General features: G+C 45.7%; 1 protein-coding gene and 1 long non-coding RNA gene across 6 annotated transcripts in view; one reads left to right on the forward strand and one right to left on the reverse strand.

Annotated features, from left to right (window-relative positions):
* LOC129118202 (uncharacterized) overlaps positions 1–23,324 on the reverse strand; it is a 58,507-nt gene extending 35,183 nt beyond the window's left edge. The window contains exon 1 of the long non-coding RNA XR_008533953.2: positions 22,618–23,324. This is a non-coding gene — a long non-coding RNA (uncharacterized LOC129118202). The remainder of the gene's footprint in view (positions 1–22,617) is intronic.
* Positions 1–26,997, forward strand: part of PLCB1 (phospholipase C beta 1) — a 327,471-nt gene that overhangs the window by 245,098 nt on the left and 55,376 nt on the right. For all 5 annotated transcript variants that reach the window (XR_013181595.1, XM_077176289.1, XM_054629483.2 and 2 more), the window contains exons 15-29: positions 4,259–4,329; positions 4,828–4,924; positions 8,333–8,417; positions 9,510–9,634; positions 9,938–10,092; positions 11,175–11,339; positions 11,936–12,035; positions 13,948–14,052; positions 14,531–14,640; positions 18,920–19,052; positions 19,878–19,931; positions 20,451–20,670; positions 23,743–23,923; positions 25,965–26,041; positions 26,132–26,221. Coding sequence is in view for 4 of the 5 variants with exons in the window: in XM_077176289.1 (XP_077032404.1) it covers positions 4,259–4,329; positions 4,828–4,924; positions 8,333–8,417; positions 9,510–9,634; positions 9,938–10,092; positions 11,175–11,339; positions 11,936–12,035; positions 13,948–14,052; positions 14,531–14,640; positions 18,920–19,052; positions 19,878–19,931; positions 20,451–20,670; positions 23,743–23,923; positions 25,965–26,041; positions 26,132–26,221 (1,768 nt within the window). In the remaining variant the exon portion in view is untranslated. The remainder of the gene's footprint in view (positions 1–4,258; positions 4,330–4,827; positions 4,925–8,332; positions 8,418–9,509; positions 9,635–9,937; positions 10,093–11,174; positions 11,340–11,935; positions 12,036–13,947; positions 14,053–14,530; positions 14,641–18,919; positions 19,053–19,877; positions 19,932–20,450; positions 20,671–23,742; positions 23,924–25,964; positions 26,042–26,131; positions 26,222–26,997) is intronic.

The raw sequence follows: 26,997 nt of genomic DNA on the forward strand, positions 1-26,997 counted from the left end.
ACAGCAGTGAATTTGTCTGAATGGTACCTGTGGGAAGTGCAATATCATTACAGCAATTCTAGCTGAGGACAGACAAATCTGACAGAACTTAAGAACACTCCAGGGATGAGTGATGAGGAACACCCAGAATGTCATTTTTCTAGAGTGCTTTGAATTTTTAAGTATTCAGAGCTCCAGAGACTACAGCTATGAGGATGCAGCAGTTCTGTAAGTCAGGTGCCAGTTTTTCTGTCTGTGGACAGTTAAAAGAATTATTCCCTGTTTTATAAGAACATTGTGGTAGTGAAGAGTTTCCATAGTGCAGAGCCCAAGAGTGCCCATGCCACCCTTCTTCTCACATCCCCATACTGGCAATGTGGCATCCTGGTGCTCTGCAAGCCTTGTGCTCCTCTGCACCCAACACCAATCTCTTTCTGGAGTAATGCAATTAATCAGAAGCCTGATTCTTAACATTTCCCAACGTTAAGTGTTTCAGTGCTCCAGCCTTAATATAATCCTGACATTTAGCAGCTTGGACATATTACTCAAAGTACTCTGTTGGGTTGTATAGCTCCTGTCAGAATTGCTGCTGATCTCCAGGAGAAAGTTGTGCTGATTTGGCCTTCTGGAGATTCTAAATGAGTTTTTTTCACAGCAGTGCAAAACAAAGTGGTAATTCATACTGGATGATATCAAGATTCTCTGTGTCTTACACTGCTTGAGGTCAGATTTAAACTCAAGTAAACCCACGTTTTTGATGTTATAAGACCATATAAAAGTGTAGTGCTGGTGAAATAGCAGCAGTAATTAAAGAAAGAATTCTGAGCTTTGTAGGACGCCTTGCAGGATGCCCATAAAACTGATGTAGGAAGTGACTTCAATACATGTCAGTGGAAAAAACATTTTCTAAAACTAATTCAAAGCAGAAGAAGAATTTCTGAGATAACCCTTGTGAGATAGATTGCAATTTTGGGAAAGAAGCCTCTTAGACCTGCCTGCTCCTGCACAATGGACAGAGGTAAGCAAACAAGATTTCCAAAGAAGTTCTGTCACAGTGCAGAAGGAGCAGTGGCAGTGCTGCAAGATTTCACCAAAAGCAGGCCCATACTGGAAGGAGCTAAAGCTTCCTGATGGAGCAGCATTTAAATACTGCTAAGTAAGCAGATTGCTTGTTTCTCACTGGTAGGATGATGGTTTTGTCAGAGCAGTGGGTGCTGCAAGGAAGGACTCATGGAAGACAGGGCAGAATTGGCCCCATGGTTTCATGATGCCCAAATGGAAAACTGGATACAAGGTTTTGGGCTCAGTGGATGGAAGTGCTGCTGATGCCAGCCCATTGTTACAAAGCAAAATGGTTTATCAAACTGAATAAAGTTCATTTTTCCCTTTTTAAAAATCAGCCAGTGCTGAGGCACAGTGGAAAAACCCAAAAGGTGATTGCCCCCTGGGATGCTGGTGGCTGCCTAAATGTTGCAGAGTTAACAAGCTGCACCAGCAAGAGCCACATTCATAATTCATCCTGGCCATTGTTTGAAAGGCTCTGAGAAAGCAGATTACCAGATTCCTCTGAATTTCAAGCACTGTCTAGACTTTGGTTTTACTGGGCTGCCAGTCTCTGTCAGGATGATGAGAATGGATAATGTTTAGCACAGTGCTTCCTCAAGCCAAGGATTTGGCTTCTCATTCCCAGCTCTCCTGCTCATCCTCCAGTCAGTGTTGCTGTGTTGAGCCCCTCCACCCTTCAGCTGGGGCTCAGCCTCCTTTGCCCACTCGTTGTTTCTTTTATGTCTCCTCCACACTGCCCCACTCAGCAGGGACAGCTCCTTGGAAACATCCTTCAGTCTCTCCTCGGAGTTTCCTATGCCCTTCTGCCTGTGAGGGTTGGCAGTACCTGTGTTTTAAGCTGTATCCTCTAATTTCTTGATATTCTCCTGGCTGCCTCTGTCCATGGGCAGGCTTTTGTTTGGCTTCCTTGGAGAAGGACCCTATTTTCACTGCATTTGTGTGCCAGGGAGCACTGGAGAGGTCCTGTGCTGAGCTGGGTTTGCAGTCCCCTCTAAATGCAGCCAGTAATGATGGTATTACAGCTGATTGTCCCTTGGACAGCCTCAGGGTGGCTTTGTGTCCCTGCCATGCATCAGGGAGAGAGGGCTGGCTGTGAGCACAGGGCTGTGCTGCTGGGGCAAGGCAGTGCAGGGTACCACAGCTCCTCAAACTCTCCTTTGGGTGCATGGTCCATGCTGGGGCAAGGCAGTGCAGGGGTACCACAGCTCCTCAAACTAAACTCTCCTGTGTCCATGCTGGGGCAAGGCAGTGCAGGGTACCACAGCTCCTCAAACTAAACTCTCCTTTTGGCATGCTGGGGCAAGGCAGTGCAGGGTACCACAGTTCCTCAAACTCTCCTTTGAGTCCATGCTGGGGCAAGGCAGTGCAGGGGTACCACAGCTCCTCAAACTCTCCTTTGGGTCCATGCTGGGGCAAGGCAGTGCAGGGGTACCACAGCTCCTCAAACTCTCCTTTGGGTCCATGCTGGGGCAAGGCAGTGCAGGGGTACCACAGCTCCTCAAACTCTCCTTTTGGCATGCTGGGGCAAGGCAGTGCAGGGTACCACAGCTCCTCAAACTCTCCTTTGGGTCCATGCTGGCACTCCTGTGTGTTACTTGCCCTGGTTTTGCTGTCTGATGCAGTACTTGAAAATGAGATTGGATCTCCTTGGGAGTGTTTGTGTTAAATGTTTTTAAACAAACCAACCATGCACTGTGTACTTTCCTCCCTGGACACTTGCAGCAGGAACAGGCTGTCATGTACCTCTGGCCTCAGAGGTGCAAGCTGGCCAAAACCTGCCCACCTCCCCCTTCTGGGGCTCTTTTGCCAGCCTGGTTAAATCAATTGAGAGCTCCCCATGCAAAGATTTTCAGTGCAAATCCTGGGAGAGCTTGCCTGGCTCTCTGCATTGTGCTGAGGCTCCCAGAGCCATCCCCTGGGCCTGTTGAGCAATCATGTTATTTTCCTCAATGAAACATTCAGGAAGAAGTGTGTTGGTGAATAAAGCCTGACATTTCAACATCTGCCCCTGGAAGGAAGTGCAGGCTGGGTAGGCGTCCCTGGGTTGTGCAAGGCACACTCATGTGTGCTCCCTGTGCTCAGGAGGGGCCCCCTGGGCCACACTGGAGCAAAGAGGAGCCTCTTTATTGACTCAGGGCTTGGGATTCTGCCCCAGACCGACAGGAGGAGCTGAGACTGCATTGCCATTCTCTGGAGAATTTGAGAATGCTGCACAGTAGTTAGATTTTTGTGCTGGAAGGTTTGTGAAGTCTTCAGGGAGAGCTGTCACTCTTACAGGTGTGGGTAGGTGACTGCAGGATGAGTAAATGTTCCTTTCCAGAGCCTTAAGATGCACAGGTACACTTTATGACAGCCAGGCCCACAGGAGGAGTTTCTAAAGGCAAAGATAAACTTGATATTCCTCAGTGATTTAATTTCTGATGCAGCCAATCAAAACACTTTGAAGGCGAGGGGAGACCTTTGTTAATGAGCATTAAAGAATTCACACCTTGCCCGTGGAAGTTTGGGGAGTGCTCTGGAATTGGGATGGGGCAATGGATGTGCTCTGTTTGAGCTCTCAGGGACAGGATGAGCCTTGGCACTCCTGCCATTGCCGGGTCTGCAGTGCCCTCAGCTGGCACAGCTCAGCTCTGCTCCAGAGCCCTGCAGGGAGCTGCTGGCGCTGCTGCCCTGTGGCTGCTGTGCCCGGCCCTGCCAGCCTCGGGGCAGGGCTCTGCATGCCCAGCACAGGTGGGAGCTGCTGAGCAGCCCTTGGTAGCACAGCACAGCAGGACCCGTGGATTCTCACGGTGGTTTCCTCACCCTGTGCAGGCTGCAGCTCCCCAGAGGGGCTGGGACACTCCTGGAGGCCTGCATGGACCCTGCAGGTTGGACTCACACCTCCAAACCCTGGGGAATATCTCAGGGCAGTCTGAAACCCTGCCCACACACTGAGCACACTGCACTCCCCTCTCAGTGCTGCTTGCCAAAGAAAGAGCATCAGGCAGCTGCAGAGCAAGGGCTCCTGCTGCTTGGGCAATAAGAACTGAACTCCGTGCTCAGGATGGATGAGTCCCTCGGGAGCAGGGCTGGCTTTGGTGCTGCTGGGACAAGAAGCACATGCACGGCACAGGCTGCTCCAGGCAGGGCTGTTTGCACATCCTGCCTGGCTTTGTCACTGCTCCTTGTCCCTGCTGCCTCAGCCAGGCTTCATCTTCTGCTTGGAACTTTGCAGGAGAAGCAGACATGGAGAGCGACGACGATGATGACTACGATGACGACTGTAAGAAGTCGTCGATGGACGAAGTAAGGGCGGGGATGAGGTTGGGGATTGGGTTGGTGAGTGTTAGCAGGACTGGAGCTGCCATCCAGTGGAGGAAGGCAGGCAGAGCACCAGCACCAGCTTCCCCAGCTTGGTTGTTGGTCGGGTTGGAAGCATGTCTTTGCTTTTTCTATACTTTTGTTTTCTCAAGATGAAGAACAAACAGCACCACAGCAGATCTCTTTGAGACAGCTGCCTTTTAGCATTGTTGGATGAAAAACCTGCCATCAAAACCTGAGGGGTTCATTATGTATCCAGGAGCACTAATGCATGTGCCCAGCAGTGTGCAGGGGTGGAGGCAATGCTGTCCCTTCCCTGGGAGCCACGTGAAAAGATGGAATAGTAAACATTTACATCTTTCAGCATTGCCTTCCTTAGCCAGGGGCAGTGAAGGACACCACAGTTGATAGAAAACTGGGCTTTGGCATTTGTGGCTTCTGATGTACAGACCCAACTGCAGCATTTTCCCTTCTCTTCCCTAGGGTACTGCTGGAAGTGAGGCTATGGCCACTGAAGAGATGTCTAACCTGGTAAACTACATTCAGCCCGTGAAGTTTGAGTCATTTGAAGTATCAAAAAGTAAGTAAGAAACATCTTAAAATTACCTGGCAAGTGTTTGGCAGAGTTCTGCAGAAATGCTGCTTGGCTTCCTCTCAGTTAGATACAGGAACACAGACAGAAAATGTTCCCTTGGTATCCAGCCAAATAAATCCATTTGTGTTTTGAAACCTCTTTTAGTCTAAATATCCAACTTCATCAACAGTAAACATGCTGACATTTCAAAAACAGTTTTGAAAGTTATGTGCTTGCATTGTCTTTGTTGTCCATGCCTGAAGCAGTTTGAGAAAGGTGGTCATAAATATTCCTACTTCTTTTTGCCTCCAATACTTCTATAGAAGATTCAGAGTCTGCCCTTCCCCACGTGCAAATTCACTTTCTGTGTGTTGTAAAGGAGGGGCCATCATTTCACCCCCTGCTGGAATGCACTCAGTGGCATCCTCAGTAAACACTGCAGCATCTCTGCCTTCCTTGATGCACACCCCCCCACTGTCTGCCTGCCCTTTCTCACTTTGTTTTGACAGGTGTAATGTGCTTTTGGAGCTTTTTAGTTAAAGAATTGCACAGCACTTTAATTTATTCCGGATTTGTGGTGTCCTTGGCAGAGGACAGGTAATTGTTGCCTAAATCCCTGTCTCTGTCTGAGATGTGGCATTTGCTGTGCTGAATAACAAACACGTGGGAAGTTCCCAACGCTCATTGGTGTGTGGGTATTTATCCAGATGCCACACACGAGCAGTCCCAGCCCCATGCAGGGAGCTGTGCCTGTTCCCTGCAGCAGTGGCCCTTGGGGTGTTGATAATCTCCTCCAGCTCTAATGAGAGTTACAAGAGCACAGTGGGAAGGAGATGTGCCTTCTGGAAAGGAAGCCATGTGAATCCTAGCACTACAAGTTGATGCAGCTGTTAGAGAATTGTCTCATGTAGGGGTTTTTTTTCTGTTCACATGCCTTTGCCTGAGTTTTGCTTTTTGTAAAGATCTGCTGCTGTCCTAAGATTTTTCTCCTAAGTCCTGATGTGATCTTTGATCAATAATAGAGTTTCAGTGAACTCCTATTGTTAAGGAATTAAATTTTTTGTGTTTGTGTCCAAAAAATCATTGTGTGATAAATATGGCCCTAGGTGCTAAACGTTGCTGTCCAGCTAAAGAACAACTTGGGTGTTCTGGTCTTGGTCTTGGCCTGGACTCACTGCTGGATCTTCATTAAATGAGCTGAATGAAGAAGAGATGAAATGGGGATTGCTTTTCAGTTTGCTATCTATCCAACTGTTTCCCAAAAATTTTACTTTTCTTCACTGGGCCTCACGTTCTTAAGTGTAGAGATCCATACTTTCTTTTATACAGTTTTATACTTTCAATATTACAGCACTTTGCTAATTTATTACATTTTATTCAGAGTTTGTTTGGATTTGTGATCCAGACCTCTGTGGTGACAACAGTACCTCACTGCTTCTGTCATTCACACATTTTAAAAGTGCATTTTCTGGTCTTGCATCCAAGCTGGTAACAGCAATATTGAACAGCAGTGGATCTGTACCAGTGCCCTGGTTGCCCTCACTAGAAAGGTTCCCTGTTCTTTGGCAGCAAGTAGCTGTAAGTGCATTTTCCCATGTTTTTCAGACAGTTTTCAATGAGTTATTTGTTCACTCTGCAGTAATTTGCTCCTGATAAGATAGCACAGTGTAATGTATCACAAGAGAGAAACGTCTCTCCTGCACAGGCTTTTCTTCAAAGGGCAGGTCCCTTAATCCTCTCCAGATACTACAAGGAAATAATTGTTCTGATTTTAATTACAGGTCTGATTAAGCTCTGGACAGTTGGTAACCAAATCCTTTAACAGCTACCAGCTCTGGTTTCCTACAAATGCTCTACTTAAAGACAAGGCTGGGAAAGAAGAGTTTATTGCTACCAGAAATTCTAGCACCTTCATTCTAAATAGGATAAAACCAGTACATGTGTGTTGCTGGTGCTATGCCATCAGTAGGGGGTGGCTGGAATAACAATAATCTCAATGCCTTTATGAGAAGCTGAGATGGAGGTGAGCCAGCTGGAGAAGGAGAGGATATTGTGTGCTACAAAGGAAGAGGGAGTGGTAGGAGAGCAGCCTGTAGGGAATAATGGGAATTTTTCACCATTAGGAGATAACAGCTGTGAATAATAGCAGTAGCATGATGGCTGCTGATTAGAAATAGGGACCACCATCAAGGGTGAGTCCCAGCTCTCCTAGAGGCAGAGAATTACTTTTGGAAACCCATGTTCATCCTCTGACTCTCCAGCATAGGCTGAGAAGGGTTTGTAGCTCCCAGGCTGGCAGCACATTTTCCTCTCACAATTTCCTTGGATGCACTGCTTCCTTTGTGGCTCCCTAGGAGGACAGTGCCCACCTGTTTGTGTCCTGCTCTTGGAGCTTTTGCTCAGCTTTGTCCCTCCCCTGCAGTTTGGCTCTGGGAGCTGGCCAGCCCTGCTGCTGCCTGTCCCTGGATTGCTGCAGCACTCTTACAGCCATTTCTAAACCTTCTCTCTGCCTTCCTGGTTGCTTGCTGTAAAATGGTGAGGCTGCAGAGGTCTTGCTCCAACACAGGCACTGATCCTCTCATTTTTAAACAGATCAGAGCTGAGTTAATGGATTGAATTCCAGTGGCCCTGCTAGGCAGCCACAGGGCTGGCTGGGATGGAGTGGGAAGTGTTGGTTCACAGAAAACCTTTCCTCTGCACACAAGGGAAGGTCCTGAAGCTAGCAGGGTCTTGACTTGGGCTCTGCTGCATGCTGGTGCCTGGGTGCATTGAGAGGCTGTGCCCACATCAGGCTAAGGTGGGTGACAAGCACTGCACAAATTCTTGTTTGTTCCTACCAGCTCAGGCGTGGAGGAGGAGCTGCTCACCACTGGCAGATCAGAAAGTTTAACCAAATGAAAGAGATCATAAAAGCCTGAAATCATTGGGGATTAGGTCTGAATCCCTGCTGGGGCACAGGAATGCACCTGCAGGAATGGTTGGATAGGGTGTTTGGTGGCTTGGACAGCTCTGACCTTGCCCCTGCTGCACCAAGAGCCACTGCTCTGCTCCCTTTAACCTGACATGGACATCAGTTCCTACTCCAGGGGCTCCCAGCCTCACATCAGCCTGCAGAGACAGGGCAGAGGTCCAGCAGTGCCCACAGCAAGTGCTGCAGCCCCTGTGCCACAGATGGCATCTCTGGGCTCAGCCTCTCAAAGCCCACAGGGTGCTTTGCCCCACTGCTGCCTGCAGCTGGTGCAGCCTCAGCCCTGCCCTTGGCTGCAGAGCAAGGGCACTGCTGGCAGCACAGCCATCAACCAGGTGGAAAGAGCTGCTGGGCTATAGGTGGGGTGAAGGGACTGGCACTAAACCACACCAGTTTGTGCTCTAACCTCTTCTATCCCTGGTTTTATCTCCCCTCTCAACCTGCAGAACGCAACAAAAGCTTTGAAATGTCTTCCTTCGTGGAAACCAAAGGGCTTGAGCAGCTTACAAAGTCTCCTGTGGAATTTGTGGAGTATCCTTCACTCTCACAAAGTGGCTTCCTAAGTCCTTCTATATCTGAGATCTGCTACAGAGCTTTATTGGAATTCAGAGACAGGAGCTGGGGAAATAGGGAACCCAAATGAAATTTGTAGATTAGATTTTATTCTTTCTAAAGATTTCTAAATGAATTAATTGGCCTGAGTTCTGATGAGCTAATTTAAAAACTGGCATGAGTCCTCGTGCTGTGGGCTAGGACTAGAGGGAATAGGCATAAATGACATATTGAAGACCTAATTCTGATTGTTAAATTTATCATCCTATATGGAGTGGTGAGAGTTATGGTGAGCAAATTGTCAAAATGACTTCTTTGCAAAGTCACATGAGAATGTTCACTTTGCCATCATACCTCTACTGATTTATTGGCACACAATTTCTTTTTTTTTTTTTTTTTGATTTTTATAGCTTCTAAAGAAAAGCTAAGGAACATTCTGGTTAGACCTTTTGATGTTTCTCAGTATCTCTCCTCATGGCTGCAGTTGCAAATGGATGAAGTAAAATAGATAAACAGATAAAGCAGTGCCTCAAAGGAGATGAATGGAGAGCTCCTTCCAAGGATTGCCTGCAGCACATCCTCATCTCAGAGATTTGGAGACTCAGCCAGGAGATGTGTACACTTGTCATTTCTGTCCATGTAGAGGCCAATTCTAATCTCATTGCAGAAAAACACTTTTTCACTGAACACCTCTCCCTGCTCCAGGGCAAGATTCACTGTTTACAAGCAGCTGACCTCTGGAAATGCAATCCCAGGGAAATCCCAAAGTAGCAATGTAAAAATAAATGGAATTTTATGAGTGTGATCTTCCCAATGCATCTGGCTGTGCTTTTTCCTTGCTTGTTCTGAGTACTCCATGCAGGGACAGCAGCACCTTTCACTGCCCCATATTTATCATATCTCCTACAAAACTGTGCACACCTGGAAGAATGATGCTTGCAGAAATCCAACAAGGAACCCATGGCCATTCTGTAAAGAACCACCTGTGTTTAATTTAACCCTGCAGCTGCCCTTCTCACCTGCCAGGTGATTCTTGTCAGGTGTTGTGCACCTTAACTCCTCCCTGATCAGGTACAACAAGATGCAGCTGAGCAGGATTTACCCCAAGGGAACTCGGGTGGACTCTTCCAACTACATGCCCCAGGTCTTCTGGAATGCTGGCTGCCAGATGGTGGCCCTCAACTTCCAAACTGTGGGTAAGTCAAGGCCTGCTGTTCTCTGCCTTTGGGGAGCTGTACATGTCCATTTCTCCCATAGACTTGCTGATTTATAGGTAGGAAAGGTTGTATTTGTCAAAAATTATCTAGGGATTAAAGTAAACTATAAAGCTGTTAAATAAAGTATTTAAACCAGGCTTGTACTGTTTCTATTACAGTCAGGATGGAATTACAGTAATTTTTTAAAGTTTTACTGCTTTTCAAATTTATTATTATTTTATTTCTTTTTTTTATTTATTTATTATCCATAAAATAACTCTTTTCAATATTTTTCATGTCCAGATTTGTCTATGCAAATAAACATGGGAATGTATGAATACAATGGCAAAAGTGGCTACAGGTTAAAGCCAGAGTTCATGAGAAGGCCAGACAAGCACTTTGATCCATTTACTGAGGGAATAGTGGATGGAATAGTGGCCAACACTCTGTCTGTCAAGGTATGGATGGAGCTGGTGGAAGTGCTCTCATGGTAATGCCAGAGCATGGATATATTCATATTTCTGTGGTGCAGGGGCCTCAAAAATGACTATACTATGCCAATAAAATAAAATTAATTTAATTTCATGGAGCAACATTTAATTTTTAACTTTGCCTCGCATTTTGCATTGTAGGAGAAATCAATATATTTTTATTGTATGAATTCTTTGCCATAGAAGTAATTCCAGAATCACAGAGCTGGGAGGTGTATGGATTTAGGAGCAGTTTGGCTGTGTTTTTAGAAACAAAGGGCTGGATTTAAAACATGCTGTTGTGAAGTGGGAGGTTGGACTGGAATAGCTAGAACACTACATGCTCTCAGCATAAATAAATTTTTCTGCTTTTCTGCAAGTTCTCCAGCAGAACTGTGGAACCATAAATGTCAGCTGCAATTCATTGCCAACTTGGTTTTACTTGTTCCTTTTTGAGGACCTCTAATGAAGTTCAGGGACTGCCAGGAATCTGCAGATGGAGAATTACCTGCATAAGTGTTCAAGGGGATAGATTGCATTGGCTGTGACAGGGGAACAAATTCACTTGGTGAATTCACTTTTATATCTCCAGCTATAAAACCATAAACTTCCTGAGCCCTTATTAGAACACAAACTTTTAAGATTGTTTTCTCCCTCACAGCTTAAAGCATATATATAATATCTCTGCCGTTTAAACCTCTGTTTCTTCAAGCATTGTTTGAACCTCTTGTTGAGACTAGATAGAACCTAAGGAGTTCTCAGGAACTGGGCATACAGATTGAGGAGCAGATCCAAATGAGTATTCCTGCTGAGGGAAGGGCAGCAGCCTGGTCCCAACCACATTATTGCTCACAGGGGAATTCAGGACCACAGGGTTACAGGAAACCAGGCCTCACAAGCTGTTTCGCTGTGTCTGCAGTTAAATATTGGGAGTATTTTCAGTTTATTGTGGGCTTAGTGCTGTTTTGGTTCTATTTTAAATGCCCACTACTGATCATTAATGAGAGCTCTGCAGCCATTCATTTCCTAGTCCACCACAGCCATCTGTGACAGTGCTCCTTTGGCTTTAGATCATTTCAGGCCAGTTCCTTTCTGATAAAAAAGTCGGTACCTATGTGGAGGTGGACATGTTTGGCCTGCCTGTGGATACCAGGAGGAAAGCTCTGAAGACCAAGACCTCTCAAGGCAATGCAGTGAATCCAGTCTGGGAGGAGGAAGCCATAGTGTTCAAGAAGGTTGGTGTAACCCTTGCTTCCCAAAAGGAAATGTGGGCAGGAGACACTGGGCACCATGCAGTGTGAATGTTTTATTGCACTTTGCAATATACCTGCAGCCAGTATTTGAACAGAACCTCTGGGTTTTGCTCACTGAGCACCTTGGTTGGTCATGTCCCAGTCCAGGTGCTTGGAAAACAGTTTATTTTGGATTTCTCTCAGCAAGTGCAGCTCACAAGGGTGTTCAGACACTTGGTACTTGCAGCAGGGCTCTTTTCCCTGAATAATTTGGCCTTCTGAATGGCTTTCCTTTGGCAGCCTGCCAGAGCTTAGGTTTGGAAACATCACTGGCATTTTTCTTCTGTAATGAACTTCTAATTAGTGCACTTCATTCCTGTATTTAGTTAAGGACCATGCCTGACTGCCCTCTGCTCAGAGACTACTATTTTTAGAAGTTGAAAATAAATCAGAGAAGCTTTTTTCATTGGGTTTTTTTTGTTTGTTTGTTTTTTCTTTCCAATGACCAGATAAATTTTAGCATGTGCTCAGTGCAGCCTGTGGAAGGAGCTGCATCATTCAGAGGTGAAATTGAACAATGCAGTAATATTTCCTTGCAGGTGGTTTTGCCTTCCCTGGCCTGTTTAAGGCTGGCAGTGTATGAGGAAGGAGGGAAATTCATTGGCCATCGGATCCTGCCAGTCTCAGCAATCCGACCAGGTAAAGGCTTTTCCCCATCCAGACAGACACTGTGTGCTGAAAAGAGACAGCCAGGCAGAATCCCAGCTGCTCCACATCAGCAGCCACTCAGCAGCTCATAGCACATGAGGACTTGAAAAACAAAAATGCCATCTTTCAGCAGAAATGGAAATTTTGGACCATCCAGGAAAAGCAATAGAATTAAAGCATTGGAGGCGTAGTTGGCACTTCCTTCTCTCCAGTACTCCGATTTCATGCTCACAGGTTTATGCTAAAAAGTGCAATTGCACACTTTTAAGAGGAGAGAGAGCAGTAAGAGCCAATTTTGATGTCACCTTTGTGAGAATGGGATGTGGTTGGGAATGAAAGTAAAACCTGCTCCTCTCAATGTAACTTCTGCACACATGAAAGACTGACCTGTGTGCCAGCTGTTATATCTCTGTAATAGCTTTAAATCAATCCAAAATTACTTTCATCCCCATTGCTGAAAATTAAAAGAAAAAGATCATTATTGGTCTCTTCTATATCACATTATTTCCACTATAATTAGTGGCCACTTCAATGAAAGTTACCTTGTGTGACAACTCTGGCCCCATTTTCCAGGCCAGAGACTTGTTAGAGATCCTGTTTCAGAAAGAGGCAGTGACACTGGCAGTTTGAGCAAGGGAAGTGCTCACATTCAGTGCCAGATTCTCCAGCCAGGGGAGGAAACTGAATTAGGGCAAGCATATGGGCCATGAGCTTTGCTCCCTGCAAAAAGAAGAGCATCTCTATCCACCCTGTGCCTTACCCAACACAAAACTCACACGTCCCCACATCTGACAGCCGGCCCAATGGCTCCTGAGGAATCATCTCCACACCTTTTTCATGAACAAACTTAGTTTGTCAGTCCAGCTGACACCTTTGTTATGCCAGCTGTATTTTCTGCTGGCTGAACGGATGGAGCTGCTGAGTGCCAGAGGAAGGTAGGTGGGTGACTGGAGAGGAGAAGGGGGGTGGGAAGGATTCCCCTCTTCTGGCAAGTGAAATCTTAGCAGAGCTGTTCCCCCAGGCCCATTCTGTGTGCTTTGGCTCCAGCAATCCTCAATTTGCAGCATGTGATGGAGAGCAGCCTGTTGGGCTCAGTTTGTGTCCCTGCTGAAAACTTGGAGGAGGTTGAGAGAACTGAGAACCCTTTGTAGTATTTAATTTCTCTCTCTTCTGAGAGAAAGTTGTATCCTGCTGTCACATAAATGCACAGCCTTGTCACTATTCCCAAAGCAAGGATTTATCCTTTGCTTGGAGAGAGAGTGGCTTGCATCAGCCAGGTGAGGATTGCCCAGGTAAATGCATCCTGACACTCCTCACAGGGGTGGCTCCCAAGCTGGACATGGCACTCAGTGCCACAAGGTGCTCAGTCAAAGGTGGGACAGCCAGCTTTCAAAACAGTCCAGAATTTCTCTTTTTACAGGTGCATTCCTGAGGATGGTCACACAACAGGATTTATACAGACAGCACACTGTGGCCATCATGCCGTTTTGTATATTTTTTAAATTAGATGATGTATGTGGATGGGCTGTTACATCTCAGTTTACTTTGCTGAGTAATACCAGGGTCACTTTTGAAAATTAAATAAGATGTACTAAACTAAAAAAATCCAGACATAGGTACTAAAACAGAATGCATGAAAAATTTAAATAAATTACCATTTTTAGCATCAATCACATATGTAAGAATAAACAGAAGGTATAATTTTGAGCTGCAGTTCCTCATGCCTTTCCAGCAGTCTGTACAGTTATCCCTGAAACCCTTCAGGTGAACCTTCCCCTCCCAGCAGTCCCTGGAGCTGTCTGCTCAGTTGGCACCACACTCTAAATACCAAATACAACAGAGATGCATTGGAAATGCCTGTGGAGGGGTTTATGCTGTGAACTGGTTGTTCCTTACCTTGCAGGCTATCACTACATCTGCTTGAGGAATGAGAGGAACCAGCCTCTGACACTGCCAGCCCTCTTTGTGTACATCGAGGTCAAGGACTACGTCCCTGACACTTATGCAGGTGACTCTGACTTATCCAGGCAGTTCTCTTGCTGGGGAATAGAGGGGTTAATTGAAACACCAAGTGCATGGGCTCTGGAGGACTTGCCAGGCTGGGATGGCAGTGCTGTGAGCAGAGATCTGCACTGGGTGGAGCAGTGTCTCCTCACTCCCAGGAGATGGCCTGCTTTACAGCACCTTGCCTGAGGCTTAGGGTGAGGGCCAGCTCTGATTTTCAGCAGCCTCCAAAGGAGGAAACAGCCCAGGCACTTGGCACTGCAACACAAGTGAAACTTTGCATGCAGGACACAGGAGGATGCAATTGTTCCCTGGGCCAATGCTCCAGGGAGAGAACTGGATTTTGGCATTGGCTCTGAACAGGGGTGGGTTTAAATGCCAGGCAAAGACCATCTTCAGGGTGTTGTGCCTTTTCCTTAAACCCTGGGTGCCAGAGCCACAGCACCAGGGCTTTGAAACTGAAGTGTTTGCCTTGTTCCTAGATGTGATTGAGGCCTTATCCAACCCCATCAGATATGTGAACCTGATGGAGCAGAGAGCTAAGCAGCTGGCTGCACTGACTCTGGAAGATGAGGAGGAGGTCAAGAAAGAGGTAAGGGAGGCTTCTGAGCCTCTGGAGATCATGCTATGGTGTTTAAAAGCACCTTCTTTGCTTAGGAAGGCAATCACTGAAAATCCCTGATTACAGAACACCTGTACACGTGTCACCCTGAGGAGGGCTGGGGCACAGGACACCCCACACAGCAGCTCTGCACTGGGGTGTGCTGTCACTAAAAACAGTGTGATGTGCACTGAGCACCTTGCTGCTCTGAGCTGAGACACAGGAGGAGCTATTTGTGTTATTTGTGTGCTGTGCAGCTTTGCTCTGCAGCACCTGAAATCTCTGTGAGACAATGCCCCTGGTTTTCCAGTGTGCTGCTGGTTCCCCTTGCAAAAATGACAGCTCTGTGTCAGGAGTTCTTCCTGAAAATACTAGAAATTGCAGGGAATTTCAGACTGTCTTTGGAGAGGTCATTCTGCTGAGAAACATTTGTGTATCTCAGATTATGATGTCTCACATGATCCTCTGTGAGCAAACATGTCCTGAGGAGACACAGGGTAATCCTGCAGTGATTGGGAAGGGGCCTGGAGCTCAGCCCTTCATAGATGTGAGAAATGAGGAGGGAGGAGGAGACCATGGAGTAAATAAAGAGCCCTATTGTAGCTGCAAGCTGTGGGAGCCCCAGTTTTAGGTAAGTGTGGTTACCTGCAGACTGAGCTGTGAACCTTTTTGCTGTATAATTGAAGGTGTTGTGCACCCAAATGCACAGAGGTTGTTCCGAGAATAACTGAGAGTTCAGCTGTGGTTCCTGGTGGACTCTGCATGGTCAAACATTCTGTTCCAGACTCTGTCACTGGGGCTTCCAGCTGTGTTTGGGAACATCAGCCTCGTCTGCCAGAGGTGGCTGGGCCAGGTGTTGTGCACACCCAGTGATCAAAAGGCTCTCAGCAGTCTCCAGCTAAGGCAGAGAAATGCTTTTCAATCCTAAGCTGCCCTCTGCTCTGGTGCCTGCCTTCTGCAATCCTCAGATGTGCAAAGCCTCTCTGAACTAGATTTTGTAGCCAAGAATACATTCCCAAAGCAGACCAGATGAGGGAAAGTCATTACAATTCAGTAGCCAGCCCTTCACTCTGGGTGCAGTGTCACAAGCTCTGCTGAATGAGGACACTGAAATGCTCAATAGGATCTTAGACATTTATCTAGGACGCACCACACATGAGATTCTATATTAATAGCAAAGCCTTTTTTAACAGAATCCTTTAAATACCTTAGAGGTCATTTTTACTTTTGAAAAACTACAGATTTTCCTGGTATATACAGGCTTATTTGTTAGTTAGAAAAATTCTTGTCATAGAGTATCTTCTGCAGCAAATGGAAGAAGGAGGGATGACTGTCAAGGAGCTTGGAAGCTCATGGGATAAAGGAGGTTGTTTTGGAGAAGCACAGAAATATTTTGTGAAAGAAAACTGTAGTGATTGTGGTCTGTTTGCTAAAAATGTGTAATGGTTGAGTTAGCTGCAGCACCAAGGGACAGGGACAAAACTGCCTCTGGAAGTGTCAATCTGAGGTCACCACAGTTACCTTCTATTTTGAAGGCACTTTTTGGGAAAGGTATTTTGGTCTGTGCTTGGAAATCTTGAATTCCCTGACCATGTTCTGTGATGATAACATTTTCCTCATCTGTCAGTCTGTTTTCTTCACTTCTATTGGCCCACAACAATCACACCAATCCATAATTGCAAGTACATTCCCTGGCAGCACAGCTGAACAAACCCAAGTGTGTTCACCAGCAATGAGCACCTGATTGCACCTGGATTCCCATTCCCAGTGCCAGGCTTCCACACTGGAAATGATGGTGTGCAGAGCTGAGCTGGCTCCCAGCACAGGTTCTGCTCCCCACTCCTCTTTCCTTCCCCTCACACACATTTCTGACCTGAGCAGCTGTCAGAGGAAAACTCAGAGGTTTTTGCTTTGCTCTCCTTGGTGTAGAAATTTAAACCCAACCTCTGTGGGAAGTTCCACAGGCTCCTCACAGAACAGCAGTGAACTAAGCTCCCCAGCAGTGAATTGTTTTAAACCAAGAAATCAGCTTTTCTTCAGGCTTCACACAATCTTGTCTGTCAATGGTCAGTGCAATCACATGAACAAAGAATGCTGAAGAACTGACTGAGGTTCTCTTTTCTGGATTTATTTACAAAGTTCCCATTGTGAGTATGACAGGAGTTCCTGCCTTTACTTTCCTTGGCCAGCTCTTGCCTTCCGGCCTGGCCTGAGAAGAGCTGGTTTTGGGGAAAGGAAAGCCTGCAGTGGGAGTTTTGTACCTTTCAATGATCACTGTAAATCTCTCAGGGCATACAGGTAGTGAAGGCTGCCCTCTCCTCCCCTGCCAAGTGTCCTTTACAGACAGGAGGAGCAATCCAAAGGAATTTGCAGAGAATTCCTTGGTAAGGGCTAATCCCAGCCTGAAGCAGCTCCTTTGCTCTGTAGAAAGAAGAATAGACCAGATGGAATCCTCTATGGGTATGGATCTCTCTGTTTAGCAAATGCTCTGTATTGCAGTAGACGTGGCACTGTGAAATAGAAACCAGTTCATGGGAATATTAAAACTGTAAATTAGAAGGCTGGATTACATCATGTTTTTAAAACAGCCTAAAAGGAAAAACCCTTTTTTTTAAAAGGAAAAAAAATAATGTTTATTTTAGCATTCTTTTAGCATAGTGTGGTGAATTATGGGAAGAGAAAGTGCTTTTTAATGAGATTAGATTGCTTGATGTAGTGAAAATTGCTCCTTATTCACTTTGTCATCCTGCCTCAGATTTCTGCTTCAGTTTCTGCAGACAGATGTTTTATGTCCCAAAGTGACAGGTTATATTAATAGTTCCTCAACAAGGTGTGATGCAGCATTTCACAGCACCTACAAACCAGGTCTCAAGAGAAGGTAACACCCACTTCCCATGCAGTGGGGCACAGAGCTGCCAGGAGTTGGGAATTCTGGCTTTATTTGCATGAAATGATGATGTTCTGTGTAGCAAACATTGTTTTTATTAAACTAATGAACTGCAGCCTGAGGAGAGCTGTGAGGATCACCACATCTGTATGTGTTTATCACAGCTACAGCTTTTGCCTGTCACATTGTTCCTCTGTCAGAAATGCTGGCTAAATGAGGTTTTTCTGTATTTTACTGCAGTCATTCCTGCTTGGTGTAAATGAAGTTGTTGGCACTGCTTTTCACTTGCATCATGCTCCTGCCTACAGTATCTCTCTGCTGTCACTCTGGTAGGAATAGGCTGGTGAGACAGGAATTTTGGAATGCACAGTGTAGTGTCAGGGCCAGGCTGAAGGAGCCCAGCAGCAGCACAAAACCCTTGGATCAAAATCCATTCTGCCTCTGTTGGTGCAGCACAGGCTGATGTTCTGCAAGCCTGGAGTAATCATGGGGCAAAAAGAAAAAACCAACTGTGCTCTCCTGCCTCCTCATGTAATGTGATTACCATCAGAGGAGGAGATGGAAGCAGCTGAAGGAACAAATCCAAAACTTCCCTGAGACACCATGGCAACCAGCCCTGGCAGGGACAGCAGGAAGCAGAAACATCTCAAAATAAAAATTGCTTTGAATGACCTTCTGTTTGCTGAGGGCTGGGTGCCTGCTTCAGTCCTGATGGTCACAGGGACAGTTTGAGATGTTCAGGGTGTAGTGCAAGGCTGAGCCTTCAGGAGACTGGAGAGAAGGAGCAGGGTGTGGAAAATGCTTCACTATTTGGATCCCACAGATGTGCTCGTGCAGCAGAATGGAGGTACTGTTTACAGGTTACCTTGGAGTGTAGTTACAGGAATGTCAGATCTTGGGAGCCAGAAGGATGTTCCTGCTCTGTGAGAATGGTGAAGAATGGTAGTGCTGGGTGTGTCTATGAAATTTAGAAGTAATCTTGTGTACAGGTTTTGCTCACAGCAGGGATTTGGGGAGCATTCTCCTGGCAGCACCTAGGTTATTTCTAGAAAGATTTTATGGCTCCTCACTGCAATACAGCCTTCACATCTGGTGCAGCTAATATATGTTGCACTAAAAAATGTCCCTGATGAGTTATATCTGCTTAAAATACTTTTTCAGAATAATGCATGTTCCATTTCTTCTTGAAATTTACCCTGCACAAATGAGCCACCTGGGTTACCACAGCTCTTAAGGATGTCTTCTTCCATTGTTTTATTTTAGAATGATTTTTAGATACAACATTTGCAGCATTCTGCATTTAAAAACCAGGCTAAACTGGACCTGCAAGTAAGTGAAGTCTGTTATTTGGGAAGAATAATGTGAATTCTGATGTGATTTCAGGTTGACCACGGGGATGCACCGTCTGAAGCCAACAATGAGCCCAGGCCAACACCAGCAGAAAATGGGGTCAATTTTACTGCCTCCCTCACACCCAAACCAGCTACTCAGGTTGTGCACAGCCAGCCAGCACCAGGTAAAAAATAACAAACAAAACAAAGGAAAAGAGGAAAAAAAAGTCCCATCTTTTCTAAATTAGTCTGGGTAATAATTTTTCAAGTGCTTTGTGTTTAAAGAACAAAGGTGGGGAATTGTGTGTGTTTGTTTTGTTTGTCTAAAATAAGTAGAAACTTTCCCACCACTTTTCTCTGCTTCAAATATACAAATATCTTCTACTTAACAGTTGCATTGGTGGTGGAACTGAAATTCTTTATGAGCAAGAAAATGTGCTGGGGTTTTTTTGTTGTTGCTGCAGGTGCAGGAATCTCTTGGAATTGTTTTTACACTATGCCTAATTCATGCACGTGGTGACATCTTACTCCACACTCAAAACCCAGTGTTAGGCACTGGTGTGCTTTGTATGGACACATCTCCTGTAGAAAATGCTTGTTAAACACCATGTTTAGGATTTTATGGCTGCAGTATCTCTAGGCAGCTCACAAGGAGCTGGGTCCATGCTGTGTGCAGGCATTCTGCACTGCCACACACTGTGTAATGTGGTTGTACTGTCAGCCTAATGCCACTCACATGACTCCTGTGAGCGGTGTCAGGGGGTTCATCCTCCTTGTCACTAACACAGCTCAGCTGGGCTTTTGGAAGGTCACCTTTCTGTCCTGGGCCACAGGGGGAGGACATCTTCATGTTGCTCCTCTCCTGCTCAAAAGATGTGTTTTCTCCAATGATTAAAGTCTGCCCATGTCAGGCTGTGTCCTGTGTCACCTGCCATGTTCTAACCCTCAAGCAGCACAGGCATGGCTATTGTTTTAAAAGAATTGGAATTAAACATCTCTTTTACCTCTAGGTTCTGTGAAAGCACCTGCAAAGACAGAAGATCTTATCCAGAGTGTCCTCACAGGTAATAAATACACAGGTCACACTGAAAGAATGATAAGCTTTCTTGTCAAGAAAAACATCTTTTTTGTGAAATAGGTACCTGGCTTAGGCATTTCTTCCAGTGAGTAGGACTGCAGAAACTCCTAGAAAATTCATATGCCAAGTGTTCTTCCTCAGGGCTGAAGTAAACCGTGTTTGGGCACATCTCATGAGATGGGTGCCAACAGGGAATTTTTAAGGAATTGTTGTGGTTTCATGACCACCAAGTTACCATCTAAGCCAGAAAAAAGAGCAGCGTTATTGTGAGAACAGAGGCTGAATTTGTAGTGAATGTAGCGAATACTGGTGGAACCCTTTTGTCACAGTGCTTTCAACCCAGTTAGCTTATTGCAGGTAAAACTTCTCAGTTTATGCCATGTTTCCTTCACCCCCAGCAAACAAGCAGGTTTTGTTCATTCCTGCTCATGGCAATCCCTGGCTCCTCTGACTGAAATCCTGCATTGCTGGAAAGCTGAAGTGCCTTTTGTGATTGTCATTGCAGAAGTGGAAGCACAGACCATCGAGGAGCTAAAGCAGCAGAAGTCCTTTGTGAAGCTCCAGAAGAAGCACTACAAGGAGATGAAGGACCTGGTGAAGAGGCACCACAAGAAAACCACTGACCTGATCAAGGAGCACACGGCCAAGTACAACGAGATCCAGAACGACTACCTGCGGCGGAGGGCCGTGCTGGAGAAAACTGCCAAGAGGGACAGCAAGAAGAGGTGGGTGAAGCACCCCTCCTCAGCACTGGCTGCTGGAGACCTTTCCTCAGACTCCTTGGCTTCTCTTAGGGCACAGAAATCATGCAGAGGGGGCAGAGCACAGAGAAAATGCAAAGCAGCAGGTTCCTGGTTAATGGGGGAGATGAGAGCCACGGCTCCATGGTGCAGCCCTGGAAAAGCTCAGGCCACAGGAGAGGGCACCAGGTGTGGAATTAGGGGAAAGAAGCACCTGGAGACTGTAAACACCTGACTGCTGTTAAATCATGATTGATCTGGAACACCTGGGAGTGTCCTAACAACTGCCTGGCTTTGCCTCTGCAGGAACACCCCTTCTGTGCTTTCTCTTTCCAAGCCTTGCACCACCCTCTCCCTTTCTCTGTCCTGATACAATTTTTGTATTAGTCACTTATTAACTATTATTATCAATTTAAATGCAAAAAACTGCAATGAATCCTTACTAACCTTTCCACAATGATTGCCTTGTTCTTATGGAAAGGAGCTGTATGTTAATAAAGATCAATTCATAACTCCTGGCAAAGCATGTACACACACAGAGCCAGTCAGTGCCCGAGACTCTTGTAAATGAACTTTTTATTTCTCCCATTGGTGCATCCTTTTTGTCTTAACAACATTTATTTTTTAAAGTAACTAGATAAGCACTAAAGTCCTCTTAACTTTGACATGAGATTGATGGAGCTGCAGCTCTTAAATATGATGATATTGAGCAAACTTTTAAAAAAATTACTTTTTGGGCGGAGATATCAGAGAAAAAAGCTGCAAGCCTGCTCTGGCTGCCAACCTTGTTGATGGTACCTCTAAATGTAAGTGACTGGGACTCAGGCCATGCTTGTCCCTGGACAGGAGCTTATTCATTTCTGCCTTCCTGATGACAGAATGTCATTGGCCTTAATAAGAGCTAGACACTCACAATATATCTGTGTTCTGCTGGCCTTCACTGCTGCCAGCTTTCAGGCTTCCAGGTTCTGTATTTGAGTGTAACAAACTCCCTTTAATGGCTGGCTGTCAGCTGCAAGCCCAGGGATATTTTATCTGCAGTGTTTTCCACCACCAAAGTGGGTGACAGTGGCAGGCAAAACAACAGCACGTTTCTGCCTTTCCTCCTATTCACATTTAAGCAGAAAATCAAGCTGGATGAATAAAATGACTCATTTGTTTTTGAGCAAAAAAGGGTTTGAGGTTTTTTTGCTGTGTTGTGATCTGACTGCAAACCACTGCTGATGTCAGGCAGCAAAACCCTGCAGTCTCCTACGTGGAGCTGCCTCAGTGGTGTCAGAGACCTGGAGTTTTATGTGCAGAAACAGACAAATCTGGAGGTTACATTTCAAAAAAGGCACAAATATGTTTTCAGGGATTTTCAAGCTTGCAACTACATATTATCTCAAGCAGCAGACTTCTAATAGAGCACAGGAGAAAGGGGATTTTTTTATAATTTTAAATTATTGCTGATGTTATTTGCCTGTAACTGCAAAGTATAAATCACTACTTCACAGGAGTCCCTGTATCAGATGGCCATAAAAATGTGTTGTCTCTGGTCAGGAGCAATCTCTGCTTTTTGCCCTTGTCTAAAACTGAGCCAAGATTCAGTAAAGCCTGAATTGTCTGCAGGAAGTTTGAAATATTTATTTATACACGTGCACTAGTGTTTTGTTGGTGTTGCTCTGAAGTTTTTTTAATGATCACATCCCATAAAAAGCAGCCAGTATTTCAGCCTGTGTTTAGAAATAGGCCTGATTCCTTTTTCCCAGAAACACAAGAGAAATGTCAGCTTTAAAATATGTGTTGTGCAATGGCATCAAATGCTGACTGTAATATTCATTCATGCTGTCTTCTGGCTCTGCAATGTTTAAATTACCCTCACCCAGCACACTTAACCTCGTAGCAGAATATTCAAACACAATCAAAGCACAAGAAATAAAAGGAGGCTACCTTGGCACTGGTGTCCTCGGAGGGATGAGAGCAGGATCACATTATTTCAGGAGAGGTAACTCTGAGTGACAGCAGCTGCACACTTGAACCTGGGAGAGAGAAGAGAGGCAGAGCCAGCTCTCTGCATTGGAGTCTCTGCACATTTCTGAGGAGCAAACTCATTTTTCTCCTGTGTCAGCCCTCCCTGTTCAAGGTTTTGTTGTTTTGTCCATCTCCTGCGCTGTTCTGACGTTTCCCAGGCAACTGATTTAGCACCTGAGCATGGCAGCAAACACAGCAGCAGGGCAGGGACACAGCAGCATCTCATTTCTGTAATGTATTTTCCTTGGGTTTCCTTCAGTGCTGGCCTCAGAGTGATACTGGATTTGCTGCTTATTTTTCTCTTGGGCACTTTAGTGTCATCTCCTTTCACAGTTACATCTGTCCTTCCTTCTGTCTTAAGAAAGAGTAAAAGAGATCCAAACTGTTCCTTAGTGTTGCTTTTTAGCCTCCTTCCTGTGTTTCTGCCTTGCTCCTGGGAGCTGCCTGTGTGAGGTTTGCTCCCCACTGGGGTGTGAGCTTTCCTTCTGAAGGCAGCAGCCCGGGGAGCACTTTGCTGTGTGTGCTATGCATGGCATTTCCTGAAGGGGGGACAAAACACCAAATAAAGGGATGTTCCTGCCATGGCAAGCATTTGGTAAATGCAGATGTAAGGTTCAGCTTTTAGATTTATTGCTGAGTGCGTGCAGGGATGACTTTGTTTGCAAAATACTCAGCATTCACCCCTTCTGCTGAAGGCTCTGCAGCTTTGAAGTTCAGGTTATGTCTGGAAGGGGGCAAACAAGTTCCATGGGAAGTCTTGGCACTTGCCTTTATAGCTCACTAAACAGAGTCTGGTTGCCAGCACCCTGGTGGGTCAGTGGAATGAGGTTTAAAAGATGCAGCCATCCCATTAATAAATCATTAATAGCTTCTCTTTAATTAAATGCTTGCCCTTCCTAGGGCTAGAATCACCCATCTTCTTGCTGTGTGTGTGGTGCTGAGGAGCTTGTTAACAGGCTGTTCATAAAGATCTGCCTTCAAGAGGCAGGTGGAGCCACGTGGAGGCAGGGTTGGTGCCTGGTGACCTGTGCTGTGTCCCTGCAGGTCTGAGACCAGCAGCCCTGACCACAGCTCCTCCACCATCGAGCAGGAGCTGGCTGCCCTGGACTCTGAGATGACCCAGAAGCTGGTGGAGCTGAAGGAGAAGCAGCAGCAGCAGCTGCTGAACCTCAGGCAGGAGCAGTACTACAGTGAGAAGTACCAGAAGCGGGAGCACATCAAGCTGGTAGGTTTGAGCTCAGGGGGGCACTGGGGGCACCAAGACAAGTTCTCATCAGCTGGGGCTTCCTCCTGCCTGGGGTCCCTTCCAGAGCCCCACTTCTCTGCTCTGCTGCAGCTCCAAGGGGCTGCTGGGTCACTGTGCCACTTCCAGCAGCTTGGAGGGCTTTGGGTGCAAGGCACAAGGGCAGCAGCAGCATTGTTGCTACCTCTGGTTACATAACTCTCGTTTTACGGCAGCTTTTGGATGAAGTTCCTGTTGTGTTCTGCCACTTTTCCAAACCTGCAACACACAAGGAGGCAGGATTAGCCAGAAAATAAATTGAAACACCATGAAAATAGATTGAAACATTCCCCAGGACAGAGGGTTGTGCCAAAGAGTGTTCCTGTGACAGATGAACACTCTGAGGGGATGCAGGACATCTTCTGGGTATGGTGAAGAAATATTTTGCATTCATTGGTCCAAGTCAGCTTTGTTTTTACAGCTGGAGTTTGGCTGACAACTGCAGCAGGATCATAGGCCCTCTGAGCTGAAACAGACGAGCTGGGCAGATGGAAGCTGATGCTCATGGATATTAGGCAGAAATGAACATTTTTAAAGGGTTTTATGGGAGTGCAAGCCGTTTCTCAGCTCCACACAACCCCCTCTTGCAATTTTTTCTATTACCTGATGTTTTGCCTCCCTCTTGCTGGGTGAAGTGATTTGTCTCCTCTGTCCTGGCAGCCACAAAGAGCAGGTAAGAGGAGTGATTTGTGATCTGTGTGCCCTGCACAGGCTGATTTCCATGGTCACAGCACAGAGCTGGGATGTTTGTCCCCATCCCTGTGTGAGTCACAGTGCTCCAGGGTGGGTGGGTGTACGTACCCACCCCTGGGGGACAGTCCCCATCCCACTGACAGCTGGTGGCTGCTTCTCAGAGATTTGGATTTTTATAAAAAAGAACCATTCTAGACCCACATAGTTGGCTTTATCTCCTGAGGTAACTCATTTCTCATTCCAGAATGGGGAATGGCATTTCTCAAAGCCAAGGTACATTTCTGCCATTATCCTGTTGGGTGCTGGCACAGTAAATTCATTTTTTAGCACAGAACTTTTGGGCAGGTTTCCCTCTTAGCTGTGCAGGAGTTAATATTCCAATTCAAACTTTTGCCTTTTGAGCTGAGAGATTCTCTCTGATGGCTTTATTTTAGAGGAGAGCCTATTGTTGGTACCTTTCTGCTTTTATCTAAGGAATGAAAAGTTGGATTGGAGCAGCTATGCCTTGTTATCCACTCCTGGTTCATCACCCTGGGAGGGTGATTTTACAAAATCAGACTTTACCTAAAAGGGTGATCAAACCAAGAGGGCCCCAATTCCCACTTTATTCCCTGAGCCCTGCCCACAGCTCCCCTCCTGTCAGCATCCCCAGCACAGCTGTGCCTTTTGTTACTGCTTTGGGCACCAAGGAGAGCAAACCCACAGCAGATTTCAAACAGTGGCTCAGAGATTTTTTTCCTTCTGTGAACAAAATTTAGGTTATGCTTCTCTGTGCTTGCCTTTCATACCCGTCATGTCTGATTTTCACCATCCCCCTGACCACCCCAAAATCCAAAGCATTCCTTGTAATAATCCTCATTACAGGAGGAACATTTCAGCCCTCACAGAAAAACTGGATGTTCTGTGACACAGGAACTCAGTTGGCAATTAGCATTGTGTAAATTCCATTTGTGACCCCTTATGTTTTTTCACAGGCATTTTCATTCCTAGCAAAGGTAAAATACTTGAACTATATTTTGGGTTTACAGTTAGTGTTGTGAAAGTGTGTCACCTCGATGTACAGAGCAGTAGCAGTTTCTGGGTGAGTTGGACATGCACCATTCTGGCTGAACTCCACAAGTTGATCATGTGTTTACACTGATAATGATGTTTGCTGGCTTTTGATCGTTGGTAATTCATCTGGGAATGGTGTAACACTTCCCTGTCTGCTGCAGGCTTTTCAGGAAATTTAGCTGCCTCTGTGATGTTTAGCTGAAAATATGTATTTTTATTTTTGGGGTTTTTTTCCTAGCTAATTCAGAAGCTGACAGATGTAGCAGAGGAGTGTCAGAACAACCAGCTAAAGAAACTGAAAGAAACATGTGAAAAGTAAGTGCTGTTCCCTTTACCACTGACTGCTGCTGCTTGTGGGATTTGTTTAGATACTTTTTGTACTCCCCTTTATTTTTTATGCTTTAGAGAAAAGAAAGAACTGAAGAAAAAAATGGACAAGAAGAGGCAGGAGAAGATCACAGAAGCAAAGTCCAAGGATAAAAATCAAATGGAAGAGTAAGTAAATCCCTGGATCCATATCACTGTGCGGGATTTTTCACAGCTGGTAAATCAAAGGAAGGTCTTGACCCTAAATCCAAGGCAGCCTTCAGTCAGACCTCCCCAGAGTCCTTTCCCTGATAATAATTTCATTTCCTGGGGCTGATCCAATCTCCTGTTCATGAGCTTTACTTTAGGGCAGTTAAAAATACAAGAGGAGCAAACAGAACAAAACAAAAAAGGAAACTCTCTAGTGTTTGAGTTTTACCATGTAACAAAGGCACAACTGCGCTTGGCTTTCTGCAGGTGAAGGGGTTTACACAGGGTCTGGAGCCTCTCAAGAGAGAATCTGTATTTGGTAGCCATGAAAGGAAATCACAGACACACACAGTGAAGGGTTTCAGGTAGTTTCAGGATCAGCACATTAAAAATATCAATAAACATCCTATTAAAAAAAAATAAAGATGAGAATAATTTATTATGAAAATGAGGAGAAATAGTTAACATAGTTAGAGCTGTTCAGAGGGCATGGAATTCATTTTAAAGAAAGCAGCTGGCCATTACGGAAATGCTGCAGCAGTAAAAATCAATTGCAGGAGGAAATGATTTGCTGAGAGGTAAATGAGGCACTGGTGACAAAGGCTCAGGGACACACAAGTAGCAGTTCTTTTCTCTTTCCCTTTCCCTTTTTTCCTCATTTTTCCCAAGGACTTTCCTCTGTCAGGCTTTTCCAAGAGCCCTTGAGAGAGGTGAGATGGGAACCCTATTGAAAGTCAGCTTTCCCCTGTGTGTGC

Source organism: Agelaius phoeniceus, chromosome 3, assembly GCF_051311805.1.
Source record: "Agelaius phoeniceus isolate bAgePho1 chromosome 3, bAgePho1.hap1, whole genome shotgun sequence".
NCBI classification, from domain to species: domain Eukaryota; kingdom Metazoa; phylum Chordata; class Aves; order Passeriformes; family Icteridae; genus Agelaius; species Agelaius phoeniceus.